Source organism: Delphinus delphis, chromosome 13 (genome assembly GCF_949987515.2).
Source record: "Delphinus delphis chromosome 13, mDelDel1.2, whole genome shotgun sequence".
Classification (NCBI taxonomy): domain Eukaryota; kingdom Metazoa; phylum Chordata; class Mammalia; order Artiodactyla; family Delphinidae; genus Delphinus; species Delphinus delphis.
The window spans coordinates 34,635,636-34,649,530 of record NC_082695.1 but is presented as its reverse complement, the minus strand read 5'-3'; the positions used below and the strand labels follow the sequence as shown (position 1 = coordinate 34,649,530).

Here is a 13,895-nt window from a genome sequence, read left to right as displayed (position 1 = left end):
GCGTCAGGGCGATAGTGGGGGCTACAGTCAGGTGAGAGGCAAGTTGCAGTCCTGGTCTTTGCAAAGGAGAGGATGTGTAGGTGCCCCTCCAAACTGTGTGAGGGACTCTGTCGTCCCATCCCTGACCCTTGACAGGACGAAGGCAGGGGTGGCTTTCACAGTTACTCTTTTCCTCCTGTGTTGTGTGTGTGTGTGTGTGTGTGTGTGTGGTGGTTGGGGGTTAGGGGTAGGGGTGGGGAAGGCCCAAATTCCCTCAAGCAGAAACGCTGCCACAAGGGGCAGGCCCCAGACCTGGCAGTTCTCTGAACTTAGAGTGACCATCCTGTAGTGTCTTTTATTCTCAGCTGTGGCCTTAGTCGCCAATTCTGGTGCTAGACGCCCCACGCCGTCTTATTATCCTCTGTTGACACATTACATTCGGTGACTCCGGGTATCTTAACAATGGAGGAGACCTGACAGATCGCCTGGTGAGCTACCAGATGCACAGTGACGGAGCAAGTTCACACCTCTGAGCGTCAACCGACCTGGGATGCCTTATGTGATTGCGTTGTGAAGGCACTGCTTCAACCAAAAGGAATTTAAAATTCAGAAGACGTGTTACAAGAAGAGGCCAGAAAGGTCACCCAGCGGAGGCCACCCAGCTGGGCAGCTAAACCAGTAAGAAGGAGAGAAGCACTGACGGGGGAGCGGAGGGGTGTGAACTGTTTATTAGGACCGAGAGCTTCCAAATCGCCAGGCCGCCCACAGAACACACACGGCTCTTGTTACAACACACGACACAGGCTGGCTGACTTAATAGCTTGTCTCGTCCGACTGGATGCTGCCGCCTCACTGCGAACCAGGAGAACTGACTGCTGAGAGGCTGGCGGGTCCAGACGGCTCCACAGCACGTGTCTCCCGCCCCCATTCAACGGCCCTCTGACTTTACCCTGCTCTTTGCCTTAAAACTGTTTCCTAATATTTGCGCTACCAATGTTATTTTCTTAACACAATTTGTAGGTAAAGAAAAACGATTAAAATGTCGTTAGTTGGTGCTTTCTTATATGAATAAAGATTTGACAATCCCCCCCGACCCCCAAAGCCAGCACAAAAATAGGGAGTAGGAAGCACGGAGACTTCCTCGCACTCAGCTCGAACCCTTCGCACACACGTAGCCCGAGGCAGTGCGGGGTGGCTCGCCCCCCTCGGCCCACTCGCCCTCTGGTCACTTGGCCTTCTTGTTGCCCTTCGGGCGCTCCTCGGCGACTGTCCTCGCCTCCTCCTCCGGGATGAACACGCTGACGGTGAAGTCGCTGGTCTCCGAGCCGTACTTGTTCTTCACGACCAGCCCATACTTGCCCGAGTCGGACGTTCTGACCCCGCTGATGGTGAAGTAGGCGGTCTTGCCGGCCTCGAACCTGAGGTTGCAGTGCTCGTCCGAGGCCAAGATCTTCTCGTTCTTCAGCCAGGAGACCTCCGGAGTCGGGTCTCCCCACACTATGCAGGTGAGGTTAAGCGCCTGGAAAACAGGTTTCATGAGAGGGGAGGAGATGTATCAGATTAACGATCCAACTTGAAGCGTCCTTCTGGGGGTCGGCCTGACCGGACGGAGGATAAACCTAAACCTCCCGGGCCGGGCTGCGTGTACCTGTCTGAGTTACAGTCTGAAATCACACCTGAGTAGGTTTCTTTGGGGCCTTGGCTTTCTGGCTTTGGGAACATTTATCATCAAAGCCCCACAAAGGCATTTGCTTCCAGTTCCCATAAACACACAGATGCCTTTTTGCTCTAATGTGGCGTTTTGGACTCTGTCTCAGTAGAGAAATCTCCTCGTTGCCATGATCTCCACCTGCTTGCTTTTGCATTTCATTTGTGTCACTGGGCCCAGCAGCAGAATCCTAACAGCTGCTTCAGATAATGTGACTCATTTTCATATCCCATCTTCCTCATTTTATTTCTCCCCCCAAACCCACTCGAGCTGTTGCAGTTGCAGAGGTGCCCTGCCAGCATGTATTTGTAGTTCCTAATATTTTATTATATTACCAACTGTGCTGAAACCCTCTTATTTTAAAAGATCAATGTTTAGGCCTATAATTTTACTTTATATTTTTGTTGAAGTATTTTTTAGATAATCATAGATTCATATACAGTATAAGAAATAACAGATTTTGTATATTCTTTACCCAGTTTCCCCCAATAGTAACATTTTACAAAACTACAGTATAATACCACAACCAGTACACTGACACTGACATAACAGATTTCCCCAGTTTTTCTTGTATTTGTGTGTGTTTAGTTCTATTCAATTCTATCACCTGTCTAGGTTCATGTATCCACAACCTCAGTCAAGATACAGAACCTTTCCATCCCCACAAGGATCCCTCCTGCTGTCCCTTTATAACCACGCCCACTTCTCCCTCCCAAGCTGTTCCTAACTCCTGGCAACCACTAATCTGTTTTCCATTTCTAAAACTTTATAATTTCCAAAGCATTATATAAATAGCATCATACAGTAATGTAACGTTTTGAGAGTGCCTTTTACACTGAGCATAATTCCTTGCAGATTCATCCAAGTTACTGCAGGTATCAATAGTTTGTCCCTTTCTATTGCTGAGAAGTGTGCCATGGTATGTATGTACCTGTAAGGGTCATCTGGGCTGTTTCCAGTGTGGGGCTATTATGAATAAAGCTGCTATGAACATTTGTGTACAGATTTTTATGTGAACATAAGTTTTAATTTCTCTGAGATAAATGCCCAGGAGTACAACTGCTGGGTCATATGGTAAATGTATATTTCATTTGTTTAAGAGATTGCCAAACTGTTTTCCCAAGTAGCTGTATAATTTTGGTCTACATTTCCACCAGCAATGTAGGACTGATGCAGTCTCTCTGCATCTTCACCAGCATTTGTTGTTGTCACTGTCTTTTTATTTTAGCAATTCTGATAGGTGTGTCATGATATTTCATTGTGGTTTTAATTTGCATTTTCCTGATGACCAAAGATGTTAAATTTACTTCACATTTTAAATTCCATTCTTGCATTTTTTTTCTTACCGAAGTCCAGAAATTATAAGGAAAAGAGCTAGGGCTCACCATATACAGGGAAAAGGACAGCCTTCTATCTAGAAGGACCTTATATGATCACTTGTTACCTCTTCTGTAAGAGTGTCATTTAGAATTGCGTAGATATTAAGAAATTTGTTTTCTTCCCATGATTAATTAGCACTTCTGACTGAATTATTCTGCAAACACATTTCAGCAAGAAAAATATGAGTCAAACTATCGACATTGAATTTATCCAAGCAGACCACGTGTATGTTCCGGGAAACTGTGATTTCGTGCATATTAAAACTTTTATCAAAACTAAACAAAACTCCCATGCACCTTAGGTGTCCAGGAAAACTCTTACCTGTACTATATATTTGAGTTATAGATCACGGGATGCTTTCACATACATTCTCTCTCTTAATTCTCACTACCACCCAGTGAGTTGAATATTTTGAACCTCATTAGGTGAAGAAAATGGAAAATAGAGTTTCAAAACAAAAGCAACCCTGTAGCAGTTGAGCTTAAAGTCAACTGTGGTCCTATTTTCCAGGCACGAAGAAACATAGCTGGATGAACTGACCTCTCATTTAAAGCATTAGATGTGCCCTGTTTATCATCATAGTCCCAGTCACCCATCATACATCTTCATTGCCCTTTGGAGGTGGGAAAAGATGTTGTTCCACTACAAACACCCCTCCTCCTGTGATTGGCATATTAAATTTGTTTTAATGAAACACAGGGATGAAGAAAGTGAATCCAGGTTAGAAATTACGTTCACTGCTCTTCAGAGAGATTCTTATGGATCCAAGAAATACCAGTTTAAAACCAAATGGAAATAAATCAGTTTTCAGCTGAGAAGGGGCCTGTAGAAATTCACAGAGCAGCACGTTTCCCTCCAAAGGTGAGGAATCTCATAGGTCAGCCCATTTTCTACTAGTGTGAGAGGTTGCTTCTTCAATTATGTTCATCACATAGTTATGACTGAACATTTTCTGCTTCTCCTGATGTTAAAGGGAAATCACTTCTGGAAAGAGACTAAGAGGTCTACATATACCCACATCAGACAAACGTGCATCCTGATGCTTGACCTACGAAACATTAAGCTGAGTGGAAAACTGACTGCATTTTGAACCTTGCGTGTGGCTATTCTGAAGTCAGGCGTAAGCAGCAGTGGCATATGATGAAGATGGTAGGATGCATCTTCAAAGAAGGAACAAAGTCTGGGGCACTGGAACCCCTTCCTAGCGTGGAAGAATTGGGGACAGGAGTGCTCCATGCTTACCTTGCCCTCCTGGATGGTGACCACATCGGGGAGACCTCCCACTACCCGGGCGCGATCTGCAAGCACAGGCATTTCCGGTTAATCACTGAAACGACGAGCGCCAGCAATCACACGCACAAAGCCTCCCAGCGGAACTCATTTTCCCGTTTAGCTTCCCTCTCCTTGCAGTTACTTTATGCCTGCTTTCAATATGCAAAATAAGAAAATGATCCAGTAATTCTGAATGATGTTCTTCTTCACACACGGGTGCCTCTATCTGTGCCTGAAATATCAACTTGAGGTCACTCTGTTGTATCGAGATCTGCCCTGTAACTTTCCCGGCTATTCTCAGCCCTGGCTCTCCTGGAGGCAGAGCAGATCTTGGCCTCTTTCATGGGCTTCTCTCTGATTCGAAAAGGTTGCATAACCAGAGGCTGTGTGCCAGGGAGATCTGGAGGCTGGAGAAGATGTGGGCTTTCCTTGGGGCCTTCCCTAGAGAGTTCCCCTTCCTCATCTCCCGGGAGTTCTTGAGATGCTCTGCAGAGCTCCTGTCTATGGCTGAGGGGACAGGGGGTGGGAAGGGTGCTGAAATCCAGGGCTGACACCCCCCCCCCCCGCAAGCCTTGTGCTGTGGGTGTGACTGCCTCGGCCCCAGGGACGGACACCTTTCTGTCACTCAGTCAACACTAACGCAGTAGCCGCCACCCTCTCATTTTCAGCCTACGTCAATGAATGTGTGACTCTACCTCCTTATTTCTATCAATACAATCCCTTCTCCAGTAAGTCAGGCCAAATCTTTGAGTGAGTCTTAACTGCCTTCTCCTGCCGACTCCGTTGCCCTTACACCACTTGTGGGCCCAGCCCATCACCTGGCCCCTGCACCACCTGCTGTGTGGTATTAGGTGAGTCACGTCGCTGTGTGGACCTCAGTGTCCTCATCGGTGGGGCGGGGGGCTTGCGTTAAACCCGTGGACATGAAGCTTCTAAACTCTGCTCCGTGGCATCGCTGGGATTCATCCTGACTCCACCGAAGATAATTCAGCTCTTACCTATTTTATGTATTGGGAAGATTTTGTTTGAACTAAGTGTTCTAGGCAAATGTTTAAGAACATGGAGCTAGAAGGGCTCTCAGGTCTCTTCCGGCTCTGAGCTGCTGTGGTCCAGAGACCTCTGGAAGGAGCATATGAAGCAGAGGGAGGGTCAGGCTCCTTGTCCACAAGAGAGGTCAAGAACGGGCGAGGCCTGGCTCTGGCTCTGACACTCTCCCGTTGCGCCTGGTGCTGGCCTCGGCCTCACAAGCCCCGGGCAGGAGCGGGAGGGAGGAAGGAGGGGGAAGGAGGGAGGAAGGCCTTGCAGGTCAAAGGTGAAAAGTTCCTTTCCGAGTGACCAGGAGCCACTGACAGGTGGACAACTCCACTTCTCACTCTTCCTCCTGGTTCCCTTCCACCCAGCTCAGGGCCAACCCTACAACTTTAACCCTCAACGGTTTTCAGGTTCTGCTCCCACACTGAGAAAGAACCTGAGTTATCACGATGATTCGTCTGTGACTCCTGGGATCCTGTAGACTGAGTTCTAGAAATTTCTGTGTGAAGCACGGTTGAGAGAGGTCAGGAGTCAGCACAGTTTTAGGGACACAGGCTTGACTGCTGGGTCAGGGTCACTCAGCCTTATTTGGCCCCTCAGGAAAATGGGACTACTTGCTGGGGGACCAGCTATAGCGATTCACCTGATACCAAACCTACAAAGTTTCCTATTTTTTCTTCTCTTTAACATATATACATTTTTCTGACACCTGGCACCTGCTGCAAGCGATTAAAATCCTACTGTGTGATTTGCAGCCCAGAGGTGTTTCAAGTCAAGGCTGGGTGCCATTCTCACAGTGTAACCTGAGACCTTCTTTTCACAGACATTCTACTGAAGAGACTAAATGAAAACACATGCAGAACACCTAAGATTTAAAATACATAGAGAGAAATGAAAGAAAAGGAAAAAAAATGCTTTCACTCTCCTACATCTGCAGTCATAACAGAAAAACAAAAGTTTTATTTTGAAACCACAGCAGGAATAAACACGAAGGGGTTTACTTACTTTTCTCCACGATGGCAGCTTGTCTGTGGTTGAGAGAAACAAACAAACACACAAACAAAGAAGGATTTTGTTTTAGTGTGACTTCAAAGTAGCCAACCTCGACTGCATTTCATGTTTTTGCTGCTCAACAAAGCGGCAGGAAATGCTGCTCAGACTGCGCTTGCCCGAATGAAAGACCCTCTGACAGCCAATGGGGAGCAGCGCGCATCAGAGACAAGAGTGCCCGTGGCATCGCTGGGAAAGAGGGACTTACTTTAATCTCTGGAATTCTTCAAAGGCTTCGTCGTACACTTGAAGAGACAAAAAAGAGAAGTTAGAATTTTCTCTCCCAGAACTGGCCACACACAGGGGTCTATTAAAGCTCACATCCTTTAATAGACCAGTGTAGGGCAGTGTAAGCGGTCCAGACAAAATTCAGCTGGCTTTGAATGAGGCTGCGCCCGAGCGGTCCCTCTACAACTTGATGGGCTTAACAAGAGAAGCAAACACTTTCTAGGCAGAAAGCATGACATAGTGGATTTTAGAAGCTCTCAATTCAGTGAGAAGCCTTCAACCCTCCAAATAGAAAGGGAAAGATTTGCTCTGCCGAAGATGAAGTGGAAAGAAAGGTCTGTTTCAAAAAATGATTGGTTGTCTATTAAGCATCCTGAGCATCAGAAAAGCTTTTCTCTCATTAAATCATCCCTCACGTCACAGCCTCCTAGCCGGACAGTTCTGTGGTCCTGCCCGTGCATTTGCGGTAAAGGGCACGAGGAATTACTACGATCACAGTGCGGGCCAGTGCGGGCCTGAAGCGATGCTTGTACACTGTGCAGCAGACGAAAAATAAGACAGGGAGACAAGGAAATGAGAGCTATGGAGCTCTAAGATAATTATTTTTTTCCTGAGCCTGCGAGTAAGGCACTAGGAAGACTTCAGGCCATAAAGCTTCACTTTTAAATTTCTCTCACCTGATCTTTAAGCTCCTCTGTCGTCTGGGAATCACAACATTTTATGTCTAGAAAATATGTCCATAATACTAGTTTGCTCTCTTCTTTACAGAAGGGAAAAATAAGCGTAAAGCCAGGCTTAAAGCCTCTAGACCAGCTGGGCTAAGGCAGGCTAGTTAGGGCTGCTTTTCCTGCTCATGCCACACTAGAAGGAGATGGGCACGGCTGAGCCAGTGTGTTTGGTGCCAGTGGCAACGCTGGTCAGACAATCCAGGGCCTTTTTGCTTAAGGGGGATTTGAGAGCGGGGTAGTTAAATGAGCTTTGGTGAGCAGAGAGTAAAAGCAAATTTTAAATAAGTTTTGAATGTATCTGCCCACGTCTTGTCTCCCTTTTCTATTGTGTCTCCAAGTGTCAGATGGATCGCAGAAGCAATTCCCCATCACAATCTCTGCAGGCTGTGACTTGGGCACAGGGTGGCCGGGGGACCAAGTCCCTGGGGAGCTGCTCATTCCCACAGAGACCCTTCAGGGAGCCTTTCCAGTCATAAAGGGTGGGTGGGGGTGAGGGGAGGGGTATTCATCCCAAAACAACCCGGGGCAGGGTTGAAAGGCTGCTCTCTAAGTTGTGAATCTACTCTGAGGATGAAAACATGAAGAGTCATTGCATTTTAATATACGAAGCCATAGAGGAAAAGGCAGCCCACAGTCTCCTTTGGTAACTTCATACAAGCTCCTTCTTTCTTTAGGAAAGAGTAAGATGAGCAAAGTACCAGAAGAGGGAGAAATGGCACAGGGTTTTTAACTTTTTATTTGTGATTGTACATTTTTTAACTTTTAAAATTCTAATTAATAGCTGCATATCACCTTTCCTGTCTGTTCTTAGATGGAAAACTGCCTTCTGCATCTCATTACTTTCTTCTCCATGTCCCTATTCTTTCCAGAGCCCCTCATTCTCCCAAAAGGCTGAGAGATCTGAGGCCACTTTTCTAACTTCCCTCTGTTCCCCTCAATATTTATCTTTGCTTATTCACATTTACTCCTTTCTGGTTTCTGAAGAAAAGGTATCCCTGCTCCTTCCCAAAGCCATTGCATTCACCTCTGCCCCGCAACTCCAAGCTTCTGTTCTTCAGAACCCTGAGACATCAGTTATTCCCCATCATTCACATCTCCAATCCTTCCAAATCAACTGATTTCTTGGACTCTATGAACATGCTCGCTTTTCAGTCACCATAAAATGATCCTTTTTCAGTTTGTTCTTGCTCAATTGATTGTAAATCAACCTGCCCTTCTCTGTAAGCATCTTGGAAGAGCAGCGCTTCCTCTCCACGTTCACTGTCTCCACTTTACTTTTTACTGATTCTCCACTCATTGAATTTTTGCTTCTACCACCGTGGCTGAATTTAAACTGCTTTATTAAAATCTCCCATCATCTTCCAATAGTCAAGCGTAATGCCCTCTTATCACACTTCATTCTTTTTAAAATGCCCTCATCTCCACAGTAGGTTCCAACCTGCAGAATATCCGTTTACCTTGTCCAGAAAGATCCACTGTCTTCTGGTGTCCAGTTTTGCCATCAAAGAGCTCCATCACGTATTTCCCTTTGTCATTCGGAGTGGGCTCGTTGATCTGCAGCCAGATTTGCTCCCCGGTGACCCCACTCTTAACTCTGTCTGTGTACTTAATAGCAGTCCCGCTGTTTTTATCAAAAGAAAACATCGTAATCATTGGCTTTCATCCAGAGCTTATCTTTACTTTGTCTCTTCTTACTGAAGGTCTTACCATAAAGTTGTACAGACTTTGAAATAACATGGGATCGGCATATGTTCTTCTGCTTCAGAGAAATTATGGGCCCTGAATCACAGAGCGTGGATTCCAAGGCCTGGGGTGGGGGTCTGGCAGTCTGCATATTTCACTCCCAACAGCAGTCTGGGGCCCAGATTGTAGCACCAATACTTCTCAGGGGTATTAATTATCTTTGTTTCCACTCAGGTTTATTTGTAGGACTAAGGGAATCTTTAAAGTGAGAAGGCCAAAGTCCATATTATATTACTGCATATTTCATGCAGATGGTCCGTGGCTATAAATGGGATTTTACAGGCTAGTTAAAAACAGACCTAAAGAGGTTCATCTGTGGCTGACATCTATTGACACACATGGTTACAAAGCTATTTAAAACAAACGTAAATGTGCACTCAGTAGTACAGCCAAGAATAAATGAAAAGCAGAGTTGCTGTCAGAATGAATGAGGCACTTTCTCTGACCCTGGATGTGAGTTTCCCCATATTCTATAGTAGGTCACGAGCATACCCATGCATTGTATTCTTTACAAGAGAATAAAAGCAAATAGAACCCTTTCATCTGACAGTCTAGAAATGCTACTGTTACAGATGAAGTAAGAGGAAGGCAGAGGTAGTGTACTCTCAATGATGTTAAAATAAACTCTATGAAGAGTTTGTAAACGTGAGGAAGTAAGAAAAAAAAAGCAGCGTACAAAACTACTTTATTATGGTAACAATTATGCATAAAGACCGGAAGGAAGTACCCCAAAATGTTCATACTATGGCTAGGAAAACCATGGATGATACCATAGTATAAACTCTTTCTAAGTTGTAATATGATATTAAATATATTTTCTAAAACATGTATTATGTTTGTGGTTGTAATAAACAAAACGAACTTAAAAAAATAAAACCCAAAAAATCTCCACCAAAAAAATTTCAGACTTCAAATAAACATTCAGCATTTTTCTTATATACTAGATTCTTTAAAAGATATTAAAATTAAAATGCCATAAAATGTAGGGTAAAGGAACCCATCTGTACACATAGACGTTAGCCTGAGCAATATAGTATATGTCTTAGAGAGTTAGAAGGACAGATAGTTCTCAGTTTTGCTAATGGTAAGTCTGTCTGAGTTCTTTAATCTCTAGCTAATATGCATACTAGTACCTTAATAGGTGCTAGGTTTGTAAAGCACTTCACGGTTCACAAAATGCCATTCATTCTCTCTTGGGTCCATCAGTGTTATGAGCTAGAACAGGTATTATTGCTCCTATTTTATATGAGAGAAACCTGGGATTCAGAAAATTAGATGACTTGTCTAAGATCCAAGGGAAGACAGGAGCAGAGTGAAGAGCCAAACCCGTTTCAAGGTTTTTTTCCTCATCACACCACATACTTACATAAAGACGGGGAAGACAACCAGTCCTTGGTTCCTGAGCCTTTAACAGGCACACGTGTGTGTGCACACAAAACACGCATTTAGCTGACTAGACCAAACGAAGTTTATGTCTTGTTACTCTGGGAGCAGTTTCCTCAAAACCCAATGTTCTAATTTTTTTGAACATGTATTCTTTTAGAGATGATGTAAAGCCTTTTGATGGATGATTCAATTAATTTATCGTCTCATTCTTCAGAGGGATATATTAGAATGTCCTAGATGTCACGGAGGAATTTCCTAGAATTTGATCTATTTTAACTTATAATTACTTTCCTAAAATGTATTCTGAAAGAAATAGAACAAAGGCATGAAACTCCAAGCATTCAAAGTGGAATTTCACTTGTTCTCATTTTTTTTTTAAACAACTCAGGGAATTATTAGTAATGATAATAAATGTAATAAAATACTATTCTAAAACAGTGAAGTCATTTTAGAGAAAACACAAATGACTGTTCTGTGGGACCCAGCTCTGCTTAAATGTTCAGTCTAGACTTTTAATGCAACTTGAACCCGGGGTACTGCCGTGATGGGGCAGGGGCTCTGGAGCCAGGCTGCCTGGGCTCAGCCCTCCACCTGTCACATAGCTGTGTGACCTCAGGCAAGTCACCTCCCTGAGTCTGAGCTTCCTAGTCGCTAAAGTGAGAAGAACCTACTTCGTAGAGTTTGAATATTAAATGAATTCACACATCTAAAGGGCCTGGAGCAGTGCCCAGCGTATTGTAAATGTCCACTGAAGGGAAGATCCTCCCAGGGGTGCCACGGCGACCTTCTCCTCAGTGAGGCTCACAAGGACTTCGGGAACTGGCATCTGCTGCATCCCAAGAGTGGACTAAAGGGACATGTTTCTTTGGCAGACTGCTGTCCTCTTTCAGCTCAGGAAATTTCAAGGAAGCACAGAGATCAAGGACCCTGGTAATGGTGTAAGTGGGAGACCTGGTTTGACTAAGAAACCTACTTTAGCTCTTGGAATCCCCAAGGAAAACTTGAGTGAAATCCCTCTGTAACTGCGCGAAGGAAGCCTGGGATTAGAACAGATCTTCAGGCTCAATCCAGTTCAAATACACATTCCCAAAGTCATCTTGAGATCTCCAAAGCCTTCCAAGGAAACGTGCTAATACCCACTCTGCCAACTGCTACGAACAACAACGATGATAAACTCGGGCACTGCTCTAGATCAGGCTTATTGGGTCATTGGCCATTAATTCATACAACAGGAAATCTGGTGCAATGCTGCCCCACTTTTGTTCCAGAGCACAGCATGGCTTAGGAGTGTGTAGAAAGATGGAATAAGAATCTGGCAAAGCATGACTGTACGGAGGCAGAGGTCACGTTACTGAGGCGTCTACGAGTTATGATACGTCCCAGATCACAAAGACAGAGGCTTTAAGCCATCGCTGGCCTCACCATGTACGTGCTGAGGGAGAGTGCTAACCTCACGCTAAAGGGATGGGCTGGTGCTTCTGTCCTACACGCATCAACATCAGACCCGAGAAGTAAGAAGACACCTTACCTGAGAGGAACAGAGGGTTGTTGTTTTTCCCAGTCCTTCCCCTGAGTGGAGAAAGAATTTCTACACAGGATTTACGTTGTTATTTACTTACTTGTGGGACCAGTTAACTTTCAGATCATCCACGTAGTAAGTAACAAGAGAGTACAGCCGGATGCCCTCAACTGTGCTCTGGATCTTCAGGTCTGTTGCAGACAAAGCTGCAAGAAGAAAATACATTATTTCAAACACCTGTAAGCCCATCCTGGAGAAGAATGAAGCACTGCCCTGTGAGAACTTACCTATTGTTTTACATACTTCAGCCATCAGTTCTTTAAAGGCTGTGGATAGAGATTCACAAACAAAGTTTTAGCATAAAAATGCTCAATGTCAAGTCAAATCTCAAACTGTTAGTCACACTTGCTCTCAAAAATATCCAGTCACAAGGTGAATTTATTGACCAATTGGTAACAAAGAACTTAATTTTTATCAAGTTTCAAAAGATTCCTGCTCTTATTTTGATATTTTTGCTCCCTTGAATTCTTTGTAACTGTCACCATGTTTACATTCTAGAGAAAGAGCCACAATGAGATTTCCAGGAAGCTTCTTGGTTTTAGGATTCTCATCTTCCTAAGTCCCAGGAAGGCTTCATTTACATTAGAGGAAGTGTTCTTATCTGTGTCATCAATTCATGATGAATAACCATCTAGGTCCCCTGGTATTTCTCAGCCAATAAACACATTTAGTCCTGCCTCCACAAGGAGTAGGAAGGGAAATCAAAGGCATACTTCTGCTGTTCGTTAGCAACGTTGTTAAAGATCTTGTTCAGGAACAAAACTGGAAATGTGGGCATCCCATGTAGGTTTTCGTTATCATGATATAAGTGTCCTCAGTAGTCTCTGGAAAATGGAAGTTGCTTTCTTGCTCTGCTATTAACTGAGAGGCTTCGAGTTTCATATATAATCTTTCTTGCCACCTTTTAGAGAGTGGACTCTTTTGAGACATGCTTTCATGGTAGTTTTTGATCCTGGAACATTTTTCATAGGGTTGAAATAAAAATGATGATTTGTATTGAAAACAGACCTCTCGTGGATTGTGGACTATAAATTCTCTGAGGATCAAAACTATACTTCTGATTTCAAGGAAGACTAAAAGTGAAGTATTTTTTAATAAAACAGTAGTTCGCTCAGCTGGAAGGGCGATTAAAACAAAATCTGTGGGCAAAAGATCAACATGACTTCAATCATTCAGCTCAGCCTCACTCAGAATTCTGGTCACCTGTATACAGAACACACAGAATGGACCCCAGCAGTGGGTGGACTGACCTTCATCCACAAGCTTCAATCTGCTCTTATCTTTTCCTCTGTCGTCTTTCAGGATAACTTCATAAATCCCAGCATCTTTCTTTGAAAACTAAGGGGGGAATAGATATACCACATTACAACTTATTGTAGCCTCAGAATATGGTGTTTGCATCTTTCAGGCCCTGAGATTTATAGAACTGCCGTCAAAACACACTGAACAAGCATCCAGCCATGAGAGCAATGAACAGTTCGCATGTGAACTATCCATCATAACCTGACCAGCCAGCAGTCCTGAGTTTTCACCCTCTAAGGCTACAATTGATTTGAGGCTTAAAGTCCTTATCTTTTACTCTGCCTTCATATTAAAAACTAATGAGCACATGTATTTGAAAGGCATGCTCTTTTAGACAAAGAGTAGATAAAAATCTATACTTAAGTGAATACTATGATCGTCTCTGTACCTTTAGGGAACAAGTTATCATGAGGCTTAAGAGCAAACAAAGAAGGATCCACTTAACTGTCCTGCCACTCACCCATCTATGAAAAAAACTAGCTCAGAGAGGCAAGAATTGTGGTGTCCA

General features: G+C 44.1%; 1 protein-coding gene across 4 annotated transcripts in view; it reads right to left on the bottom strand.

The window, feature by feature from the left end:
• Positions 1–488: 488 nt before the first annotated feature.
• MYOM1 (myomesin 1) overlaps positions 489–13,895 on the bottom strand; it is a 160,727-nt gene continuing 147,320 nt past the window's right edge. For 3 of the 4 annotated variants that reach the window (XM_060028738.2, XM_060028737.2, XM_060028739.2), the window contains 8 exons: positions 13,336–13,423; positions 12,313–12,351; positions 12,126–12,231; positions 8,835–8,998; positions 6,630–6,666; positions 6,377–6,399; positions 4,310–4,365; positions 491–1,498 (listed from right to left, as the gene is read on the bottom strand). In XM_060028738.2, coding sequence (XP_059884721.1) covers positions 1,205–1,498; positions 4,310–4,365; positions 6,377–6,399; positions 6,630–6,666; positions 8,835–8,998; positions 12,126–12,231; positions 12,313–12,351; positions 13,336–13,423 — 807 coding nt within the window. In that variant the 3' untranslated portion in view covers positions 491–1,204. Of the gene's footprint in view, positions 1,499–4,309; positions 4,366–6,376; positions 6,400–6,629; positions 6,667–8,834; positions 8,999–12,125; positions 12,232–12,312; positions 12,352–13,335; positions 13,424–13,895 lie in introns of all 4 variants that reach the window. The other variant, XM_060028740.2, reaches the window with a different exon arrangement.